This window comes from Pongo abelii, chromosome 20 (genome assembly GCF_028885655.2).
Source record: "Pongo abelii isolate AG06213 chromosome 20, NHGRI_mPonAbe1-v2.0_pri, whole genome shotgun sequence".
NCBI lineage: Eukaryota > Metazoa > Chordata > Mammalia > Primates > Hominidae > Pongo > Pongo abelii.
This window is the reverse complement of record NC_072005.2, coordinates 21,878,596-21,902,334: the sequence shown is the minus strand read 5'-3', so window position 1 is coordinate 21,902,334 and position 23,739 is coordinate 21,878,596. Positions and strand designations below refer to the sequence as shown.

The 23,739-nt window shown below is 35.5% G+C and overlaps 1 protein-coding gene and 1 pseudogene across 1 annotated transcript in view; both read left to right on the top strand.

Annotated features, from left to right (window-relative positions):
- Positions 1–21,590, top strand: part of LOC100446243 (zinc finger protein 100) — a 43,745-nt gene extending 22,155 nt beyond the window's left edge. Inside the window, 5 exon segments of the mRNA XM_054540030.2 lie at positions 1,115–1,241; positions 2,071–2,166; positions 17,616–18,876; positions 18,878–19,101; positions 19,104–21,590. Coding sequence (XP_054396005.2) covers positions 1,115–1,241; positions 2,071–2,166; positions 17,616–18,876; positions 18,878–19,101; positions 19,104–19,165 — 1,770 coding nt within the window. The 3' untranslated portion in view covers positions 19,166–21,590.
- On the top strand, positions 23,067–23,430 carry PONPYGV1R-PS1899 (vomeronasal 1 receptor ponPygV1R-ps1899 pseudogene; annotated as a pseudogene).

The following is a 23,739-nucleotide window of genomic DNA, read 5'->3' as shown; positions in this document are numbered from 1 at the left end:
TTGGGGAAAGCTGGGGCTTACATGGAGAATATGTAATGTTGAGGTTCCATCTGTGTTCTCCATTAGCTCTCTGCAGAACAGGATTAAGAAAATACTTATTTAAATAGGATGGCATTTATTACCCAGAAAGTTCTGAAAAGAAATTGAGAGATACCTGCTATATAGGGTGCTGAAGAAAGACTACTTAAAATCATTATTGAAAATTACAGAATATTGGAGATACCTGTATCTTGAACTTTGCATAAAACTGATGTTTCTGTATGATTGATTTCAGAATATAATTTACTTTTTGAGGGACAATATCTAGGCAATGATGCTATGTTCTTCTATGCATCAGCACACCATAAAAATTTGTCCTAGTGTGGTTGATATTAATAATTTACTTGGTTAAAAAGCTCTCTGATATTTCTTTCACTACAGAGTTAACTGTTCTTCTTGTCATTATTAGGCATCTTTATGCAGTTAATGTGCATAAGCCATCACATTTAATGTGGCAGCTGCCCTTTTTTCTTATGTTTTCTTTGCATATATCTGTCTTTGGAAAATGAAGGCTCTTTGTTTACAGGCCAGAAAAATCAGGTAAAACACAGGCTCTTCCACTTACTGGATGTTTCACAGAATTTTCTTTTGGGGCCAAAAACTTTGGCATTACTAGTGAGCTCGTTAGAAATTCAGAAACTCAGACTTCATTCCAGATCTTCTGAAAAAAAATCTGCACAAGATTTCCAGTTTATTGTACACATTAAAATTCAGGAGGTGCCTTCTAACTCAACATCTCTTTTTTGTCTGAAAAATATACACAACTCATTCTTTATGATATAAATATAGCACTCAAAAATGTATATGTTTGTGTTTATGCTCTTAATTTTATACTTTATCTAGAAAAGTATCATATATACACTGGTGTTGTGGATCTTATGCCATTCTCTTCTCTCAGAATTAGAGAATATTTTAGAGAATATTTCTGTGTTAAAAATTATTGGAAAATTTCAGTCATTTCTATTAATCAGAACCAATTCTCTTTGCTCTGTCATTTCATTTTAATTCAAATAATAAATTCTGCCCATGGCCACTTGGTAAATATATGTGTGTCTTGTGTGCTTGTGTTTTTCAGGGGCCATTGACGTTTAGGGATGTGGCCATAGAATTCTCTCTGGAGGAGTGGCAATGCCTGGACACTGATCAGCAGGGTTTGTATAGGAAAGTGATGTTAGAGAACTACAGAAACCTGGTCTTCTTGGGTGAGAATAACTTTAATACACAATTTCTAATATACCGTAAAGGTTTCTCTTTTTTTGTGGAATGATTTTTGGTAATTTTTGCTTTGCATAAATGAGTTTCGGATCTGTTTTTTTCAAGAAAATCTTGAGGCTGTGTGTGGAAAAGAATGTATTCAAGATGTTTCATCTTGACCTGAACTTTCCACATTCCTGAGCTGATCTGTATCCTTCACTGTAGATTAGTGATAATTCCAGAAATGTAGTGTCATAAAATATTGTTGCCCATGTTTTTAGGCCGGGCATGGTGGCTCACTCCTGTAGTACCAGCACTTTGGGAGGCTGAGGTGGGCGGGTCACGAGGTCAGGAGTTTGAGACCAGCCTTGCCAACAAAGTGAAACCCCGTTTCTACTAAAAATACAAAAATAGCTGGGCATGGTGACAGGCGCCTGTAGTCCCAGCTACTCAGGAGGCTGAGGCAGGAGAATTGCTTGAACCCAGGAGGTGGAGGTTGTAGTGAGCCAAGATCATGCCACTGCACTCCAGCCTGGGCAATAGAGTGAGCCTCCGTCTCAAAAATAAATAAATGTATATATATGTATATATATATTTGCCTATATTTTAAAATCCATTCATCACCACCAATTTTTTGATTCATGAGTACCAGGTAGTGAAATTAAGAACCTACAAATTTAAACTATTTTCTAAATATTTAGAAATTTCTCTCATTAATTATTATGTTAAGATTAATTTTCTAGAATATTCTATCACCTCCTCTTTACTAAGCATAGTACTAGGTTGGTAATTGGAGAATATGAGAAAGATTCATGTTATTTATTTCTAATAAAGCAGGTATTGCTCTCACTAAGCCAGACCTGATCACCTGTCTGGAGCAAGGAAAAGAGCCCTGGAATATAAAGAGACATGAGATGGTAGCCAAACCCCCAGGTAGGTGAGAGTGAACACAACAGATGATACAGATGAGAGGTCCGAAGGTCAAAAAGAAAGCTGGTCATTAAAATGTGGTTTGGGAAGCTATGTTCCAAAGGAAATAGTTTCTGGGATGCCTGAATGTTTTTGTTTTTTGGGCTTTTTTTTTTTTTTTTTTTTTTTTTTTGCTGTCACGTAGGGGCATCTTCTGTCTTATGCTTTTAAATTCTTTAAAGATTCTACTTTCCTTTTGGTCATCTTCCTTCAGGTTTACAGTGAGAGCCAGAGTCCTTTTCAAGGCATATAAAAGACTACACAATCTCCCTGCTTTTCCATTATTTGGGGGGACACACAGATATCTGCATAATTTTGGGAAACTCTGTGTTAAACTATTTTTTAGTTCTCTTTTTTCATCATGTCCGAAATGTGTGAAAGTAGTGTTTTCTGTTCCGTTGTTTTGTTTGTTAATCTTTTTGCACATTCCATCCTGTTTTTATTACTATATTCTTGAAATACAGTTAGAAATTATAAAGTATAATACCCCTCTGCTTTGTTCTTTTGCCTCAAGATTGCTTTGGCTATTTGAAGTTTATTGCAGTTTCTTGTAAATTTTAGAATTGTATTTTTTATTACTGTGGAAAAACATGCCACTGGAATTTTAATAGGAAGTTTATTGAAGCTATAGATTAGATAATATGACACTTTAACAATATTTATTCTTTCAATCCATGGTCATGAGATATTTTAATTTGTCTCTTCAATAATTTATTTCATTGATATATCTTTTTCGTTTTATTTTGTTTTGTTTTTTGAGACGGAGTCTCGCTCTGTCATCAAGTTGGAGTGCAGTGGCACGATCTTGGTTCACTGCAACCTCCACCTCCTGGGTTCAAGCAATCTTCCTGCCTCAGCTTCCCAAGTAGCTGCAACTACAGGTGCATGCCACCATGCCAAGTTAATTTTTTTTAGTTTTAGTAGAGACGGGGTTTCACCATGTTGACCAGATGATCATGATCTCTTGACCTCTTGATCTGCCTGCCTTGGCCTCCCAAAGTGTTGGGATTACAGTCGTGAGCCACTGTGCCTGGTCTATCTTATATCTTTTATTGTAAAGTTTTTTTACCTTCTTGGTTAAATTTCTGCTCAGAAATTTATTATTTTAATGCTATTGTAAATAAGATTGTTTTCTTTATTGTATCAGATGGTTAAAATGTATGGAACAGTAGTTTATACTTGTATGTTAATTTTATATTTTGCTAATTTACTGCGTGTATTTATTACTTTAGACAAATTTCAATGTAGTGTTTATGGTTTTTTTATATATAAGATCATATGATCCACAAAAAGTAACTTACTTTTCTTCAATTTCAGTGGCTTTTTAAAAATGTTTTTGACTTATCATTCTGCCACTTACTTCCAGTCCTACGTTAAAATAGAAGCATTGACAATGCGCACAATATAGTTTTGCATTGGTGTCTGTGAATTTGATGGAGGAAACATCTCTTCAACTTCTGGTTTTTTTTTTTTTTTTTGAGATGGCGTTTCACTGTTGTTGCCCAGGCTGGAGTGCAATAGCGCGATCTCAGCTCACTGCAACCTCCGCCTCCCGGGTTCAAGCAATTCTCTGTCTCAAAAAAAAAAAAAAGAAAAAGAAAAATTAATGGTTGTCAAAACACGTAACATAAAATTTACCATCTTAAATCTTTTTTTTTTTTTTTTTTTGAGACAGAATCTTGCTCTGTCGCCCAGGCTGGAGTGCAATAGCGCGATCTCGGCTCACTGCAACCCCCACCTCCTGGGTTCAAGCAATTCTCCTGCCTCGGCCTCCCGAGTAGCTGGGAATATAGGTGCCCACCACCATGCCTGGGTAAGTGTACATTTCAGGGCCAGACATGGTGGTGCCTCGCAACTGTAATCCCAGGATTTTGGGAGGTCAAGAAAGGAGGATCACTTGAGCCCAAAAGTTTGAGACCAGCCAGGGCAACACAGGGAGATTCCCTTTCCACAAAATTATTTAAAAAATTGCCAGGCATGGTGATATGCACAAGTGGTTTCAGCTACTTGGGAAATTCGAGAGAAGAGAATTACTTGAGCCTGGAAGTTTGAGGCTGAAGTGAGCCATAATTGTGCCACTGCACTCCAGCTTGGGTGACAGAGTGAGACTCTCAAAAAAAAAAGTTTTACATGCCAGGCGTGGTGGCTCATGCCTGTAATCCCAGCACTTTGAGAGGCTGAGGTGGGCAGACCACCTGAGGTCAGTTCAAGACCAGCCTGACCAACATGGTGAAACCCCATCTCTACTAAAATTACAAAAATTAGTGGGGCCTTGTGACAGGTGCCAGTAATCCCAGCTACTTGGGAGGCTGAGGCAGGATAATTCCTTGAACCTGGGAGCCAGAGGTTGCAGTGAGCCAAGATTGCCCCTTGTACTTCAGCCTGGGCAACAAGAGCAAAATACTGTCTCAAGAAATAATAATAATAATAATAATAATTGCATTTTAGCCATGTTAAGTATATTGACATTGTTATGCAAAAGACTTACAGAAATTTTACATCTTGTGAAACGAAAACTAAATACCCATTAAGTAACAACAACCCATTTTACCCTCTCCCCAGCCCTTGACAAACACCCTTCCACTTTCTGTTTTTATGAGTGTGACTATTTAAGATATCTCATATAAGTGGAATCATACAGTATCCATCATTTTGTTTCTGGCTTATTTCAGATGACATAATATTCTCAAAGTTTGTCTTAAAATTGACAAGATTTTCTTCTTTAAGTCTGTATAATATTCCATTTTATGTATATGTTACATTTTTGATGTGTTCATAAATCAAGAGACACCCGGGTTGCCTCAGCCTTTTGACTTTTGTGAATACTGGTACAATAATCATAGATGTTCAAATATGTCTTCTAGGTCTTTTGTTGCATATTTTGAATATAGATTCATTGATGGAGTTGCTGTATTTGATAATAATTCCATTTTTAATTATTTGAGAAATGTGACATTTTAAAATAATGACTACATCTTTGTTTTCTACCAACAATCAACAGAGTTTCATTTTCATTGCATCATCAACAGATTTGGCATCTTTAAAAAATTTATAGTGGCCATTGTAATGGATGTGAGGTGATTTCATTTTTCATTTTTATTTTTACGTGTTTCTCTACAAATTATTAATTTGTAATTTGGTCAGGCTGGTCTTGAACTCCTGACCTCAGTTGATCCACTCACCTTGGCCTCCAAAGTGCTGGGATAACAGTTGTGAACCACTGCACCTGGCCCGAATATTAACTCTTAACACATGTGACTTGCAAATATTTTCACCCATTTCTTATGAGGCATTTTCACACAGTTGAATGTTTTTTTTTTTTTTTCTAAGGTGGAGAAATTTTGAAGTAGAGTGTAGTTAAATTTTTCTGTTTTTTTGTTGTTGCTCATACATTTAACGTTGTATCTAAGAAAATGGTGCCAAGACCCATGTCATGACTTTTTTCTATTTTGTTCTAAGAGATTCGTTAGTTTTTTTATGTAAGTATTTTATTGAAAATATTTTTTATATACGGTTCAAGGAAATGATCCGACTTTATCAGTGTTGACATTTAGTTCTTAACATTATTTTTTGAAAAGATTATCTTTATTGTGTGTTCATGGCAGCTTTGTGGAAGATCATTTAATCATATACACAAGGGTTCATTTCTGTACTCTCTATTATGCTCTTTCATCTGTTTATCTGTCTTTATATCAGTACCATACTGTTTTTGTTATTGTAGCTTTTAATGTTTTAAAATCAGGAAGTATAATGCCTCTTTGTTCTTGTCATGGGTGTTTGGTTAGCTATAGTTCACAATCAAATTTAAAAATTTTAAAGAATATTTCTGTAATAACTCTGCTATTGAGATTTTTATAGAGATTGTACTGAATTTGTTCACCTCTGTAGGTTGTATTGGCATCTTAACAAAATTAAAATTTTTGACCCTCGAGCAGGAATATGTTGAAGAGTGTGTTTTATTTTAACTTAATTTTATTTTATTTATTAGAGACAGAGTTTATTTGAGACTAGCTTATGTTGCCTAGGCTAGTTTCCAACACTTGTGCTCAAGCAGGTCTCTTGCCTCAGCCTCCCAAAATGTAGTATCACCGGTTGTGAGCCATTGCACTCAGCCCATGTGTTTTATTTTTAGATATTGTTGGAGTTCCCAGTTTTACTTTTGCTTTTATTTCCTAGTTTTATTCAGTTTTGGTCAGATACCATGCAGTGCATGATTTTGGTCTTCTTAAATTTATTTGTTGTTGTCGTTTTCAGACATGATCATACTCCATCACCCAGGCTGGAGTATAGTGTCATAATTTTGGCTCACTGCACCCTCAGCCTCCTTGACTCAAGTGATCTTTACACCTCAGCCTCCTGAGTAGCTGAGACTATGGACATGCGCTACCATGCCTGGCTAATTTTTTGATTATTTCTAGGGACAGGGTCTCACTATGTTACTGACACTGGTCTTATACTTGTGGTCCCAAGTGATCCTCTCACTTTTGTCTTCCAAATGTTTGAAATTGTACATATCAGCCACTACATATTCTTTAATAAGACTTGTTATGTGTTCTAACAGAATACATCAGGTGCAAATAAGAATATTGTGTATTATTTTGCTTTTAACTGAAAAATTTTGTACATGTCTGTTAAGCCTAGTTTGTCTGTGATATGGTTTGGATGAACATGTTCTGCAAACCTCATGCTGCGATGTAATCCCCAATGTTGGATGTGGAACCTGGTAGGGAGGTGTTTAGTCATGGGGATGAATTTCTCATAAATGCCTTGGCACCAGCCTTTTGATAATCAGAAAATTTACACTTCATTAATTCAAATGAGAGCTGGTTCATTGAAAGAACCTGGCCTTTTTAATTTTTTTGAGATGGAGTTTCACTCTGTAGTCTAGGCTGGAGTGCAATGGCAGCATCACGGCTCACTGCAACCTCCACCTCCCTGATTCAAGCAATTCTCTTGCCTCAGCCTCCCAAGTAGCTGGGATTACAGGCACCCGCCACCATGCCCAGCTAATTTTTGTAGTTTTTTAGTAGAGATGGGATTTCACCATGTTTGTCAGGCTGGTCTCGAACTCCTGACCTCATCGACCTCCCAAAGTGCTTAGATTACAGGCGTGAGTCTGTGCCTGGCCTGAACCTGGCTTTTTCACCTCACACTTGCTCTTTTTCTTACCACATCCAGTTTCCATTCTCTGTATATGACTAGTCAGTTCTCCCAGAACCATTTATTAAATAGGGAGTTCTTTCCTTATTGCTTGTTGTTGTCAGGTTTTTCAAAGATCAGGCGGTTGTAGATATACAGTCTTATTTCCGAGTTCTCTATTCTGTTTCATGGGTCTATGTGTCTGTTTTTATACCAGTGCCAGGCTGTTTTGGTTACTACAGCCTTGTAGTATAGTTTGAAGTTGGATAGCATGATGCCTCCAGCTTTGTTCTTTTTGCCTAAGATTGTCTTGGCTATATGGGGCCTTTTTGGGTTCCATATTAATTTTAAAATAGTTTTCTCATTCTCCATCAGTTTTTTTTCTTTATTCTTTTTTTTTGACGTAGTGTCACTCTGTCACCCAGGCTGGACTGCGTGGCACAATCTCGGCTCATTGCAACCTCCACCTCCCGGGTTCAAGCAGTTCCCCTGACTCAGTTTCCTGAGTAGCTGGGATCACAGGCGTGAGCCACCACACCCAGCTAATTTTTGTATTTTTAGTAGAGATGGGGTTTCACCATGTTGGCCAGGCTGGTCTTGAACTCCTAACCTCAGCTGATCTGCCTGCCTCGGCCTCTCAAAGTGCTGGGATTACAGGTGAGAGCTACTGTGCCCGGCCTGCATCGATATTTATCAGGTATATTAGTTTTAAGTTTTTGTTATTATTGTTTTTATATCTCTGCCAGGTTGGGTATCAGAATGATGCTGATCTTATAAAATGAGTTAGGGAGGAGTTCCTACTTTTCTTTCATTTAAAATGGTTTCAGAAGAAATGGTACCACCTCTTCTTTGTACCTCTGGTAGAATTGAGCTGTAAATTCATCTGGTCCTGGGCTTTTTTTGGTTGGCAGCCTATTTATTACTGTCTCAATTTCAGAACTTGTTGTTGGTTTATTCAGGGATTCAACTTCTTCCTGGTTCAGTCTTGGGAGGGTGTATGTGTCCAGTAATTTATCCATTTCTTCTAGGTTTTCCAGTTTATGTGCCTAGTGGTGTTTATATTATTTTCTGATGATTGTATTTCTTTTTTTTTCTTCTTCTTTTTTTTTATTTTTGGAATGAAGTCTCGCTCTTGTACCCCAGGCTGGAGTGTGATGGTGCAATCTCGGCTCACTGCAACATCCGCCTCCTGGGTTCAAGTAATTCTCCTGCCTCGGCCCCCTGAGTGGCTGGAATGATTATAAGCACCAGCCACCATGCCCAACTAATTTTTTTATTTTTTTTATTTTTAGTAGAGACAGGGTTTCACTTTGTTGGCCAGACTGCTCTAGAAGTCCTGACCTCAGGTGATCCACCCACTTCACCCTCCCAAAGTGCTGGGATTACAGGCATGATCCACCACACCCAGCCCTGATGATTGTATTAATTTAGGGTCAGTGCTGATATCTGCTTTATCATTTTTCATTGTGTCTATTTCATTCTTCTCTCTTTTATTAATCTAGCTAGTGGTCTATCTCTTTTATTTTTTATTTTTTAAACAGCTCCTGGATTTATTGATTTTTTTGAAGGGTTTTTTTGTGTCTCTATCTCCTATGGTTCCACTCTGATCCTGGTTATTTTTTGTCTTCTGCTGGCTTTGGGGTTTGTTTGCTCTTGGTCCCCTTTTTCTTTTAGTTGTGATGTTAGGAAGTCAATTTGAGATCTTTCTAGCTTTTTGATGTGGGTATTTAGTGCCATATTTTCCCCCTTAACACTACTTTAGCTGCATTCCAGAGATTCTGGTATATTGTCTCTTTGTTCTCATTGGTTTCAAAGAATTTTTTGATTTCTCACTTAATTTTATTATTTACTCAGAAGTCATTCAGGAGTAGTTGTTAAATTTCCATGCAGTTGTGTGGTTTTAAGTGAGTTTCTTACTCTTGAGTTCTAATTTGATTGCACTGTGGTCTGAGAAACTGTTATGATTTCAGTTCTTTTGAATTTGCTAAGGAATGTTTTACTTCCAATTATATAATCAATTTTAGAGTAAGTGCCATGTGGCAATTAGAAGAATGTGTATTGTGTTGTTTTTGGCTGCTGAGTTCTGTAAATATCTATCAGGTCCACTTGACCTAGAGCCGAGTTCAAGTCCTGAATATCCTTGTTATTTTTCTTTCCCAGAGATCTGTCTAGTATTGACAGTGGGGTGTTAAACTCTCCCACTGTCATTGTTTGGGAGTTTAAGTCTCTTTATAGGTATCTAAGTATGTTTTATAGATCTGAGTGCTGGCTGGGTGTGGTGGCTCATGCCTGTAATGCCAGCACTTTGGGAGGCCAAGGCAGGCAGATCCCCTGAGGTCAGGAGTTTGAGACCAGCCTAGCCAACATGGTGAAACCCTGTCTCTATTAAAAATACAAAAATTAGCTGGGCATAGTGGTTGGTGTGTGTAATCCCACCTACTCAGGAAGCTGAGGCAGGAGAATCACTTGAATCTGCGAAATGAAAGTTGCAGTGAGCCAAGATCGCGCCATTGCACTCTAGCATGGGCGACAGAGTGAGATTCCATCTCAAAAAAAATAAATAAATCAATAAGGCCAGGTGCAGTGGCTCATGCCTGTAATGCCAGCACTTTTGGAGGCTGAGGCTGGCATGCGGTCAGGAGATCGAGACCATCCTGGCTAACAAGGTGAAACCCGGTCTCTACTAAAAATACAAGATACTAGCCGAGTGTGGTGGCGGGCACCTGTAGTCCCAGCTTCTCAGGAGGCTGAGGCAGGAGAATGGTGTGAATGCGGGAGGCAGAGCTTGCAGTGAGCCAAGATCATGCCACTGTACTCCAGCCTGGGTGACAGAGTGAGACTCCGTCTCAAAAAAAATCAATCAGTCAATCAAGCAATAAAAACAAATCTGGGTGTTCCTTGAATTGATCCCTTTAGCATTAGGTAGTGTCCTTCCTTGTCTTTTTTGATCTTTGTTGGTTTAAAGTCTGTTTTATCAGAAACTATGATTGCAACCCCTGTTTTTTTTCTGATTTTATTTGCTTGGTAAATCTTTCTCCCTTTATTTTGAGGCTATATGTGTCTTTGCATGTGAGATGGGTCTCTTGAATACAGTACACCAGTGAGTTAACTCTTTAACCAGCTTGCCATTCTGTGCCTTTTTTTTTTTTTTTTTTTTGAGACAGAGTCTTGCACTGTTGCCCAGGCTGGAGTCTGGAGTGCAGTGGCACAATCTTGGCTCACTTCCAGCTCCACCTCCTGGGTTCACGCCATTCTCCTGCCTCAGCCTCCCGAGTAGCTGGGACTACAGACACCCACCACCACGCCCTGCTAATTTTTTGTATTTTTAGTAGAGATGGGGTTTCACCGTGTTAGCCAGGATGGTCTCGATCTCCTGACCTCGTGATCCACCCACCTCGGCCTCCCAAAGTGCTGGGATTAATTGGGGCATTCAGTCCATTTAAATTTAAGGTTAATATTGTTATGTGTGAATTTGATCCTGTTCTCGTGGTGCTAGCTGGTTATTTTGCAGACCTGTTGACGTAGTTGTTTCATAGTGTCATTGGTCTTTGTACTTCAATGTGTTTTGCATTTGCTGGTAGTGGTTTCTTCTTTTCATATTTAGTGCTTCTTTCAGGAGCTCTTGCAAGGCAGGCCTAGTGGTAATGAATTCCCTCAGCATTTGTTTGTCTGAAAATGATTTCATTTCTCCTTCACTATGAAGCTTAGTTGCTGGATATTCTGGGTTAGAAATTCATTTTTTTTAAGAATGCTGAATATTGGCCCCCAATGTCTTCTGGCTTGTAGGGTGTCTTTCTAGAGGTCCACTTTTACTCTGATGGGCTTCCCATTTCAGCTCTGAAATTCTTTTTCCTGCTTGGTCTACTCAGTTATTGATACTTGTGGTTGCATTGTGAAGTTCTCATGTTGTGTTTTTCAGTTGCATCAGGTCATTTATGTTCCTCTCTAAACTGGTTATTCGGGTTAACAGCTCCTGCAATGTTTTTCATGGTTCTTAGCTTCTTTGCATTGGTTTAGAACATGCTTCATTAGCTCACTGAAGTTCATTATTGCCCACCTTCTGAAGACTACTTCTGTCAATTTATCCATCTCAGGCTTCTCCTAGTTCTGTGCTCTTGCTGGAGATATGTTTTGATTATTTGGAGGAGTAGAGACACCTGGCTTTTTGAGTTTTCAGCATTTTTTTGTTGATTCTTCTCATCGTCATGGGTTTATCTAGCTTTGGTCTTTGAGGCTGCTGACCTTTGGATGGGGTTTTTGTGGGGACATTTTTGTTGATGCTGCTGTGGTTGCTTTCTGTTTTTCCTTTAACAGTCAGGCCCCTCTTCTGTAGGGCTGCTGTGATTTGCTTGGGATCCACTTCAGATCCTATTTGCCTGGGTTTCTCCCACACCTGGAGGTGTCACCAGTGGACTGTATAGAACAGCAGAGAGAACTGCCCGCTCCTTCATCTGTAAGCTTTATCCCAGATGGGCACTGAGCTGATGACAGTGGGAATACTTCTTTATAAGTTGTCTTACAATGCCTGTTGCGGGGGGTCTCACTCAGTCAGGATGCACAAGATTCAGGAACCACTTAACAAGGCACTCTGGCTGCTTCTTGGTGAAGGGGGTGTGCTTCACTGGGAGAAATTCCATACATCTGGACTGCCCAGATTCCTCAGCCAGCAAGGGGAAAGACTAAGGCTGCTGATCTGCAGAAATCACCTCATTGTTACTATTTTATGTGTTTCTTGTAGATATGTCTTTTCTCATTTCCTATGTTACTACCTTAATTTTTGTTTGTTTTAATTTTGTTGTGACATGCTTTGATTATTTTTTATTTTGTTTTGCATACTTTCCAGAAGTATAATGTAATCATCTTGAAATATAATGTCACCATATTGAAAAACAGATTACATAAAACATCTTAAAGTTAAAACAGTGTATTCTAATCTCATCACACCTTCAATTAAGTACAAAACCTCTGGTGTTATATTTTCCAATTTGTTATTAATATTAAAAACCATATTATCTTATTGTGTATCTATTAACAGATTTATGCAGATTTATATCTTGTTTTTTATATCTAAAGAAGAACTGTAAGGGTTTTATGTGCATCATTATGATAGTAAAAAATTCTATATGTATCTGTATTTACATTTAATAGCTTTATATTTATATATTTTTTGATACTTCTGGCATCATTTTGTTTTTCAACATAATGGACTCATTTTAGCATTTCTTTTTGTTTGTATGCAGAGTTTCACTATGTTTCTCTGGCTGATCTTGAACTACTGGTCTCAAGTGATCTATCTGTCTTGGCGTCCTAAAGCTGTAGAATTACAGGCCTGAGCCACTGTGCCTGGCCTCCATGTAACATTTTATGTAAGACTGTGGTAGTTGTAATAAATGCCCTGAATTTTATTTTGGAAAGTCCTTATTTTTATCTTGTTTTTGAAGTAAAATAATTTTGAATTAAATATTGGTTAGAAATTTTTTTATTACATCAAAATTTGGGAAGTTCTCAGCCTTTTTTGTCTTCAAGTTAACCTCTGTATTACTTTTTCCCTATATTCTTCTAAGATTCATTTCATGAATATATGGATCTACTTGATGGCGTCCAATACGTTTTACATTCCATATTTTAATTTTGTGTTATATATTTTATATTATATATATTATATATATATTTTATATTGTGTTATATATTTTAAGGTATGACACCTAACACCAGTTGCTTTGTTTTGGTGTTTTATATTGTCCTTGTGTATGACAGTGTTTAACCCTGTACAATTTAAGACAGTGTCTAGCCAAATCAAATATAAATCAGCCATATGTCTACTGCCAATATAATTACCTCTGTGTTTGTTTGCCTCTATAAATATCATCTGTTTATTTTATGACTTGTATATTTGTTGTGTAGGTTTGTTGTAAATGGTCGTTCAATTTTGGCTAGGTGACCAGTTATAAAAATTCTCCTAATTTCAATATCTGTTGTGAATCTACATTACTTCTATGTGGGAGAAACACTTTGGGATTTGAAGATAATATTGAAACTATTGTAACTGTATCTTTTTTAGTATTAATTGTTCATTTTTACTTGTCAAAAACACATAAAATATTAGCAATTTTTTTTTTTGAGATGGAGTCTCGCTCTGTCGCCAAGACTGGGGTGTAGTGGTGGGATCTTGGCTCACTGCAACCTCTGCCTCCTGGGTTCAAGTGATTCTTTTGCCTCACTGTGTTGGCCAGGCTGGTCTCGAGCTCCTGACCTTGTGATCCGCCCACCTTGGCCTCCCAAAGTGCTGGGATTACAGATGTGAGTCCCGGCACCAGGCCCATTATCAAATATTTTTTAATATTCTGTTTAGTCCTATTAATTATATTGATAATGTTATGCAACATACCCCTAGAATGTTTTATCTTGCAAAGCTAAATCTCAATGTACAACAACCAATTTGTCTGATGTTCTGGCACTTTGCAAACACCACTTTGTTTTCTATTTCTAAGAATGTCACTGCCTCATGTGTCTCATACAATCTCTGTCTCATTGTGGCTAGCTCATTTTATTCTGCATAATGTCATCAAGCTTTATTTTTAGAGTTATTAGAATATTTCCTGCTTTTTAAATTTAAAATACTGGATGATATTCCAGTATTTTTATATTGCAAATTATATCTATTGGATAATTTGGTGACAGAAAGTTGCATTGCTGCTGGGCACAGTGGCTCATGCCTGTAATCCCAGCACTTTGAGAGGCTGAGGCAGGTGGATATCAAGGTCAAGAGATCGAGACCATCCTGGCCAACATGGTGAAATGCTGTCTCTGCTAAAAATACAAAAATTAGCCAGGCATAGTGTCACACACCTGTAGTCCCAGCTACTCTGGAGGCTGAGGCAGGAGAATCACTTGAACCCAGGAGACGGAGGTTGCAGTGAGCCAAGATCATGCCACTGCACTCCAGCCTGGGCAACAGTGCAAGACTCCATCTCAAAAAAAAAAAAAGAAAAGAAAAAAGAAAGAAATTTGCATTGCTTTTACCTATTGGTAAAAAATGCTGCAATAATTATGGATATGAAAATAACTCTTCATATAACCATATATGTGAAAGTTTCTATAGGTGTGGCATTCTATTTTATTAGTCTACTTTTACTCACACCAAATTGTTTTAATTATGTAGCTTTGTAATGTGTTTTTAAATCAGGAACTATAATGCCTTCAACATTTTCTTTTTTCTGAAGACTCTTGGGTATTTTATTGTCTCTTGACATTTTATATACTTTTGGGGTTGTTGTTTCTATTTCCTCAAAAATGCAATGAGAAATTTTTAACAACATTGCATTAAATCTGTAGGTTACTTTGAAAATTATGGACATTTTCAAAATATCAATTATTTCTATCTTTGAACAGGAGCATGCCCAAGAGTGTGTTGTGTAATTTCCATATATTTGTAAATTTTTAATTCTTTTTCTATTATTGTTTTATACTCCCATTTTGTTCATATAATATAACCCATACAATTTCAGTCTTAACAAATGTGTTAAGACTTCTTTTTTGGCCTAACATGTGGTCTATTAAGGAGAATGTTGTGTGAGCAATTGAGAAGCATGTGTATCCCGGTATTGTTGAGGAGTCTTCTCTATACCTCTGTTAGAAACAATTGTTTTATATTGCCTTCAAGTCCTCTCTTCACTTACAAATATTCTGTTTTGTTTTATTTTCATTACGGAAAGTAAGTTATTGAAATGTCCTACTATAATATTGCTGTCTAGGCGTTTCTTCCATTCCATCAATATTTGCTTTATGTATTTGGAACCTTAATGTGAGATACACACACACACCTTTGACTTAGGTTATCAGTAAATGAATCTATTATTGTTTAATGCCCTTCTTTGTCTCTTTGCAGTTTTGATTTGCAGTACATTTTATAAAATATGAAAGTTTTTCAATTAAGAGGTAGCTTATGTAATATTATTTTGACCTCTTCTCTCATTTGGTTAATATTTACATACAATATCTACATCCATCTTGCCACTTTCAGTTTTTTTAATCAATAGATCTCAGCTTACTGTCGTAGAAAGGCAAGTTGGATCTCAGTTTTTAAAATATTTAAATAAATCTCTTTATTGAAAGTATGTCTCTTGATTGGAAAGTTAAAGATATATATTTAAATAATTTTATGAAACAGAAAGACATACCAATGTTATTTTATTAATTGTTTTATTTGATTCTTATATCTTGGTCACTCATTTTCTCTCTTTGTATCTTTTTATTTTTATATTGATATGCTTTTACTTCTTTCTTATTTTGTTTTGTGTATCTATACACACGTTCTTTTTTGGACCTTGGAGATTACATAAACCTCTAAAAGATATAACAGTATATTTCAATCTGGTAAAAAGGAACTTCAGTTGCATGCACATTTTTTTTCTCATTACATCTCCCCTCAAATTTGTCATTGATTTTGCTAATTATATCTTTTTATGTTGTATATTTATTAACAGATGTTTATAATGATTTCTCTGATTTTCACTTTCAAATTTTAGAGAAAAATTAAAAATGTTTTCTGCACCGTTATGATAATGCTAAGGAATTCCATTTTGTTGTATGTGCATATACTTAGAAGTAAAAGTATATATGTGCATATAATCTTTCCCAGAAAGTAATGTCTTTTTTTGTTGTTGTTGTTTTTGTTTTGTTTTGTTTTTATTTTATTTTTTCTTTCATTATTATACTTTAAGTTCTAGGGTACATGTGCACAATGTACAGGTTTGTTACATATGTATACATGTGCCATGTTGATGTGCTGCACCCATTAACTTGTCGTTTACATTAGATATTTCTCTTAATGCTATCCCTCCCCCCCTCCCGAAAGTAATGTATTTTTATGTGACTGTGTTGTTTTTGTCGAATCATGTTATTTTCAATAGAAGCAACTGCTTTCAGTACATATTGTATGTAGGGTTTACGGAGTTCCAATATACTTTTCAGAATTTTGTTACTTTTGAAAGTTATTTTCTTTTTATTTGGCAGGACAGATTTGCTGATGGTATTATGCTTACTTGATTGCTGTATTTTTCAGGAGTTTGACTTTATTACACACTTCCCTTCTGGCCTGAAAAATTTTTGTTGACAATTCACTGGCTGTCTCATAAGAGTATGCTTGCAGATGACGCATCACTTTTATCTTGCAGCTCCCAAGATTCTCTTCTTGTCTGTGACTTTTGAAATTGTGCTTATATATGTGTTTGTTATAAATATCTTTGTGTGTTTCCTAGTTTGTTTCTTGAGCTTCTTCATTTTTACATCGTTTCTTTCAAGATTTTTGAGCTATTCTTTTTTATATTTATTACCTCCACAATTTTTTTTGATATTCTAAATATTTATGTTCTTATCTTCATTTTTCTGATTTTCTATAGTTCTCTGTCTTCCTATTTCACTCACTATTAATCAATTTATTTTCAATTTTTAAAATCGATGTGTATACATCTTTTTTATAGTTTCTTTTTGAAAATTTTCTATTTTTATGGAACCATATTGCCTTATTTTGTATACATTGTAATCCTTGATTGAAATTTGGACATTAAAAAAGGCTACCTGTCACAGTCTTTATAATGTAGCTTTGTCCTGGCATAGTCTGAACAATCGTCTTGATTAGAGATTCTGGGAGTCTCTCAAACATGTTCTTAGAATGTGTCTTGTCTGAAATTTTGTCTTTCTTTTTTAGTTAAAGGAGTTTATTCATGTTTCTTCTTAATAATAACCACGTGCTACACCTGTTTTCTGTCTGTGGTACAGCAGTCTCTCTGTTGCTGAAACATCTACCTTTGGTCTCAGCAAATTTAAACTGTCACTCCAAAGTATACCACTGTTTCTTTCAGCATTATATTTCATGAGAGACACAAACCAGTGTCTGGAAAGGCTCCTAGAAGCAAGTAATAAAGATTAATGTACCAGTATTTTACTTCTCATTAAAAACAAGTTGGCAATTTACTTCTAAAGACAGTATGTTATATTAGGGAGCAGAAAGAGCTGTGTTGGGTAAATGTACAGACTTTTACTTGGCACTTCACACACTTAACTCATTTATAAATTTTTTTCAGATGTAATTGGGTTGGGATTTTTTTTTTTTTTTTTTTTTACATTTATATGTCTATAAAGGAATGAGGGCCTTTGGTCTTTTCCTATGCCATCTTATTTATGTAGTTTGTATAATATTAGAGGTTAGATTTGTAAACTACATTTATCTGTGTCTAGTAAGTAAAGTAATTTGTTATTTTTATTTCTTTCAGTTATATGTTCTCATTTTCCCCAAGACCTTTGGGCAGAGCAGGACATTAAAGATTCTTTTCAAGAAGCGATTCTGAAAAAATATGGAAAATATGGACATGACAATTTACAGTTACAAAAAGGCTATAAAAGTGTGGATGAGTGTAAAGTGCACAAAGAACATGATAACAAATTAAACCAGTGTTTGATAACTACCCAGAGCAACGTATTTCAATGTGATCCATCTGCAAAAGTCTTTCATACATTTTCAAATTCAAACAGACATAAGATAAGACATACTAGAAAGAAACCTTTCAAATGTAAAAAATGTGAAAAATCATTTTGCATGCTTTTACACCTAACTCAACATAAAAGATTTCATATTACAGAGAATTCCTACCAATGTAAAGATTGTGGCAAAGCCTTCAACTGGCTCTCAACCCTTACTACACACAGGAGAATTCATACTGGAGAGAAACCCTACAAATGTGAAGAATGTGGGAAAGCATTTAACCGGTCCTCACACCTTACTACACATAAGATAATTCATACTGGAGAGAAACCGTACAGATGTGAAGAATGTGGGAAAGCCTTCAACCGGTCCTCACACCTTACTACACATAAAAGAATTCATACTGGAGTGAAACCCTACAGATGTACAGAATGTGGCAAAGCTTTTAACCGGTCCTCACACCTTACTACACACAGGATAATTCATACTGGAGAGAAACCCTACAAATGTGAAGAATGTGGCAAAGCCTTTAACCAGTCCTCAACCCTAACTACACATAAGATAACTCATGCTGGAGAGAAACCCTACAAATGTGAAGAATGTGGCAAAGCTTTTTACCGATTCTCATACCTTACTAAACATAAGACAAGTCATACTGGAGAGAAATTCTACAAATGTGAAGAATGCGGCAAAGGCTTTAACTGGTCCTCAGCCCTCACTAAACATAAGAGAATTCATACTGGAGAGAAACCCTACAAATGTGAAGAATGTGGCAAAGCCTTTAATGAGTCCTCAAACCTTACTACACATAAGATGATTCATACTGGAGAGAAACCCTACAAGTGTGAAGAATGTGGCAAAGCCTTTAACCGGTCCTCACAACTAACTGCACATAAGATGATTCATACTGGAGAGAAACCCTACAAATGTGAGGAATGTGGCAAAGCTTTTAACCGATCCTCAACCCTTACTAAACATAAGATAACTCATACTGGAGAGAAATCTTACAAATGGGAAGAATGTGGTAAAGACTTTAACCAGTCCCTAAGCCTTATTAAACAAAATAACTCATACTGGAGAGAAACCCTACAAATGTGAAAAATGTGGCAAAGCCTTTTACCAGTCCTCAACTCTTACTAAACATAAAAAAGTTCATACTGGAGGGAACTTCTGTGACTGTGAAGAATATGGCAAAGCCTCTAATAAGTTCTCAATTCCTAACAGACATAAGATAATTCATACTAGAGAGAAATTCTACAAACCAGAAAGATGTGACAGTGCTTTGAAAACACCTCAAACTTTTCAAAACATAAAAGAAATCATAGTGTTGAGAAATCCTAGAAATGTGAAGAATTTGATAAAGCTTTTAAATGGTTGTCACACTTGATTGTAGGTAAGATAAGTTATACTGGAGAAAACTTCTACATGTGTGAACAGTGTGACAAAACTTTTAACTAATGCTCACACCTTACTGCATAGGAAAGCATTTATACTTGAGGAAAATTGTACAAATATAAAGACTGAAAAAGCTATTAATACATGCTCACATCTTACACAACATCAGAGAGTTCATACTTAATAAAAACATTGTAAGTGCAACTACTGTCAAAATATCTTTAAGAAAATATAAGCCTTTAAAGTGAAGAGTATTTTGAAGAAGAACATTGTAGTAGAACTGTAATATGTTTACTTGTATCACAGATCTTATTGTACACGTTTTGTATTAGAGGAAATCTCTGAAGCAGTCGCTCAAACTTTGTTCAATGTCAGGGAATTTATATTGAAAAAAAACCCTGCGAATGTAATAAATTTGGAAAAATAACTTTTTCAAAAACTACAGCTTAGAAAACACCAGAGAGTTCATACTAAAACATATTTTTGCAGATACAGTAAAAATTTAAAAAAATTTTAATCAAAAATTAAGTCTATGTAAATATCAGAATTTACAGTAGAAATATGTAAGGCACTGACACTTTAGGTATTTTACTAAATCAGAGTGCTGAGTATAGAAAATAATCTAAAACTAAAATTGGTAAATTATTTGTATATAACTTTAAAAGTAGAAGTTTTTTTGTAGCGTTATTGCATTCAAAGTATGCTTAACTCTTTGAAAAAATTAGATTTTTTGAAAACTGAGTAATGATGTAATTCAACTCTCATTATTTCCTGCTGTTTCTTCACTCCTATTTACATGTGAAAGCATGTGATCAATTGTTGCTGCATCAAAGAGATGAGAGATTCTTTTTTATTTGGTGAGCATTATTTATAAACTTTGCTATGAAAAAGTAAGGACATTAAAATATGAGATGTATGATGAAAATCTAAGTGAAGAGACTTTTGTGGTTAACTTATAATATTGAGCAATGTGTGCATAAGGCATTCAGAGTAATATTCTTCTGCATTATGAGAAAACATTTTTAATTTCATTTATAAGTAAATTAAAATTAGTATATTGTACTAATATTTTATATAAAATGCAGTATATTTTTTAAATTTCAGATTATATGTGATGTTAATATATTCAAACTTTTTAACATGTTAAATACTATTGTGCATTCAGTGAAGTGTTATTGTGCCACAGATGTCAACCTCTTCCACCTTACTCAAGGGTTTACGTAAAACATGGTAATAGAATACTATTTGGTAACATAATGGATTAACATCTCTAGTAATCTCTTTTGCCAGTGGCTTTGACTGCAAATAAGTTAAAGAATATTATTTCTGTAGGTTAAATTTTTGTTTTTTTTATTTTATTTTTTGAGAGGGAGTCTTGCTCTGTCACCCAGGCTGGTGTGCAGTGGCATGATCTCGGCTCACTGCAACCTCCACCTCCTGGGTTCACGCAGTTCTCCTGCCTCAGCCTCCCAAGTAGCTGGAATTACAGGCACCCACCACCATGCCCAGCTAATTTTTGTATTTTAGTAGAGAGAGGGTTTCATAATGTAAGTCAAGCTGGTCTCGAACTCCTGACCTCAAAGATCCGCCCGCCTTGGCTTCCCAAAGCTCTGGGATTACAGACATGAGCCACCCTGCCCAGCCAAATGTTTACTTTATTTAAATTTATTTTTCTTAATTGTTTGGGGTGCATAATATGAGTATATATTCATGCAATGTATGGCATATTTTGATACAAGAATACAGTATATAATAATCACATCAGGGTAAATGAGGTATCCATCACCTCTAGTATTTATCCTTTGTATTACAAACAATCCAGTTTTATACTTTTAGTTATTTTAAAATGTAAAATTAAATTGTTATTGATTACAGTGTTATTTTTATGGTCATAATAAAAGTTATGTAGAAGTATAAATAAAATCCATACATTTCTGAGGCCTGAATAAGTATTTTTAAAGTTTTCTAATATTTATTTTTTGAGCATGTTTCCTGTCTGCCTGCAAACACATGCAGACATTTAGTTTTGATTTACATATAGTTAAATACATGTTAGTCTAAAGACAAACCTTAAGTGTAAGAACATTATAGAGTGAGTTTGTGTGTATGAATTTGTACCTGTTTTCAGAAGAAAAAAGCAATATTGAACAAAACAAATCATTTTAACAAGATGACTACTAGAAAACTAAAAACCTCAAAAAAGCTGAAAGAAAATGTATTCTCTGCTTTGTATTGAATTTATTACTGTACATTCTATGGCTTATAGTTCTGAATCCCCCCATGAAAATTCTGTTTATACTTGCCTGGTACTCATGATAGACCCCTAATTATTTTGTATCTTTTTTCATATAAATATTTTACAGATTATGAAGTATTATGTTAACTGGTGTGTGATTATAAGAATTTTATAAAATTTAGTAGTGCATACAAAATTTTTAAATGTAATTCCACAATTAGTGTATTAAGTTACATTTTATTTAGTTAGAACCGTTCATTTTGTTTTTAGTTGGAGAACTCTATAGCCCTTTAGTTATTTTTCTTTTTCACTTTTTATAATTGACATAAATAAATTTATTTATTGAGTCAATTTGTTCAGATAAGTACTAGTGAAGTTTTATAAGTCTTGAAGATGTTTTTATATTTAAATGTAGCAAACATACATGACAGTTCTTGCTGTGTAACAGATGCTCCATAATAAGCTATAAGTATTCCTGCTAAAGTTAGTTTGTAACTTCAATTCAGAGATGGAAAACATCAGTGGTGAAGAAATAAAATTGATTATTCATGTGGAGAGGACATAGTTTCCAGGCTGCAATGCTGAATCTTGCTGAATTTAAAGAGAAGTTCTGCGTCTTTTATTTCTTAATTATCTTCAGATTTGTCTGTATTTCTTATGTGTATCCCAGCTATGTATGCAGCACAGCCCTTCTCCTCCTTTGTGTTATGGCTTCAGTTTTCTCACTGTTGTCTTAATGCCATTTCATTTCACATGGTACCTTGTAAATTTTGATGAGAAAGTTGGTTTTTTTTTTTTTTTTTTTTTTTTTTTGAGACACAGTCTCACTCTGTTGCCCAAGCTGGAGTGCAGTGGTGCAATGTGGGCTCACTGCAACCTCTGCCTTCCAGGTTCAAGCAATTATCCTGCCTCAGCCTCCCAAGTAGCTGGGATTACAGGCACCTGCCACCACATCTGGCTGAATTTTTTTTTTTTTTTTTTTAATTTTTTGTAGAGACGAAGTTTGACCATATTGGCCAGGCTGGTTTCAAACTCCTGACCTCATATGATCCACCTGCCTCAGCCTCCCAAAGTGCTTGGATTACAGGTGTAAGCCACTGCACCCAGCTGAAAGTTGGTATTTTTTAATGCATGGAATAATTGTTTTTAACTGGAGAGTTCGGTTATCAATATAACTTTCAGATTCGTTAAGATAAAAGCATACATTGTCCACAGGTGAGAAGATTAAATCTGAATAGTTGTTCTTTGTTAAAAAATTAGATTCTTAAAGTGTGGCAAATATAAAATTTGCAAGAAAATGTAGAAGTTAAATTTTTAAGAGAGTTAATGGTAAGTGAACAATTTTAAATTTACTTTTTTATTATATAACACAACTTACATTTCCATGCAGAATCTTCTATTTTTAAGTGTGAATGCTAAAGCCTGCAAAATAATGAGCTCTGTGAGTTTGAAACTTAAAAGAATATTGCTTTTCCATGTTGATATTACAATTTGGAGGAATTTCTCATGTAATTTTTTAAGTGGGTGAAGTTTAGTCTACAGTTTTTATTTTCTGTCCCCGAAATGCAGCCAACTCCTTGGTCATTTTTTTCTGGATAAATTTTGGGCATCATAACAGCGTTTGGATTAAAACGTTTCCTGTTATTTTGCATGCAAGCTAGTTTACTGTGTTCACAGAGTGGCCAGTCATGGGACCATAAGCAACACCTGCTCTTTGAGTGGCTTTCACACCATTACCATCAGCACCAGAAACTCCAGGTGCCCAGAGCTTAAAATAAAAATCCTAAAGGACATAAGCTTCTCCCATGCAATGTGCTGGGTCCAGAACATGCTGTTAAATATCGGAGTTCCTGTGGTTATGACTGACAAATGATAAAAACACAAAGACTATATATCTTGATACTATTCAACCAAGATTATGACAAAAACACGGACAGTATTTGACACATTGTTATCCTTCTATAAAGTTTTAAAAACTTAACTTGACATAAAATGTGTACTTCTTCTGTAGAACATAATATTTTGAAGTGTATATACATTGTCAGGTGATTAGTTCTAGGTAACTAATACTTTACCTCACATAGTTAACATTTTTGTGGTGAGAGCACATGACATTGTCTTAGCACTTTCCAAAAATACAAAAATATGAGCTATGGTCACCATGCTGTACAAAAAAATCTCTTGAACTTATTTCTTCTATTCAACTCTATGTATTATTTGACAGACATCATTCCAACCCTCTGTTTTTTCTTTTCTTTTTTTTTTTTTTTGAGACAGTCTCACC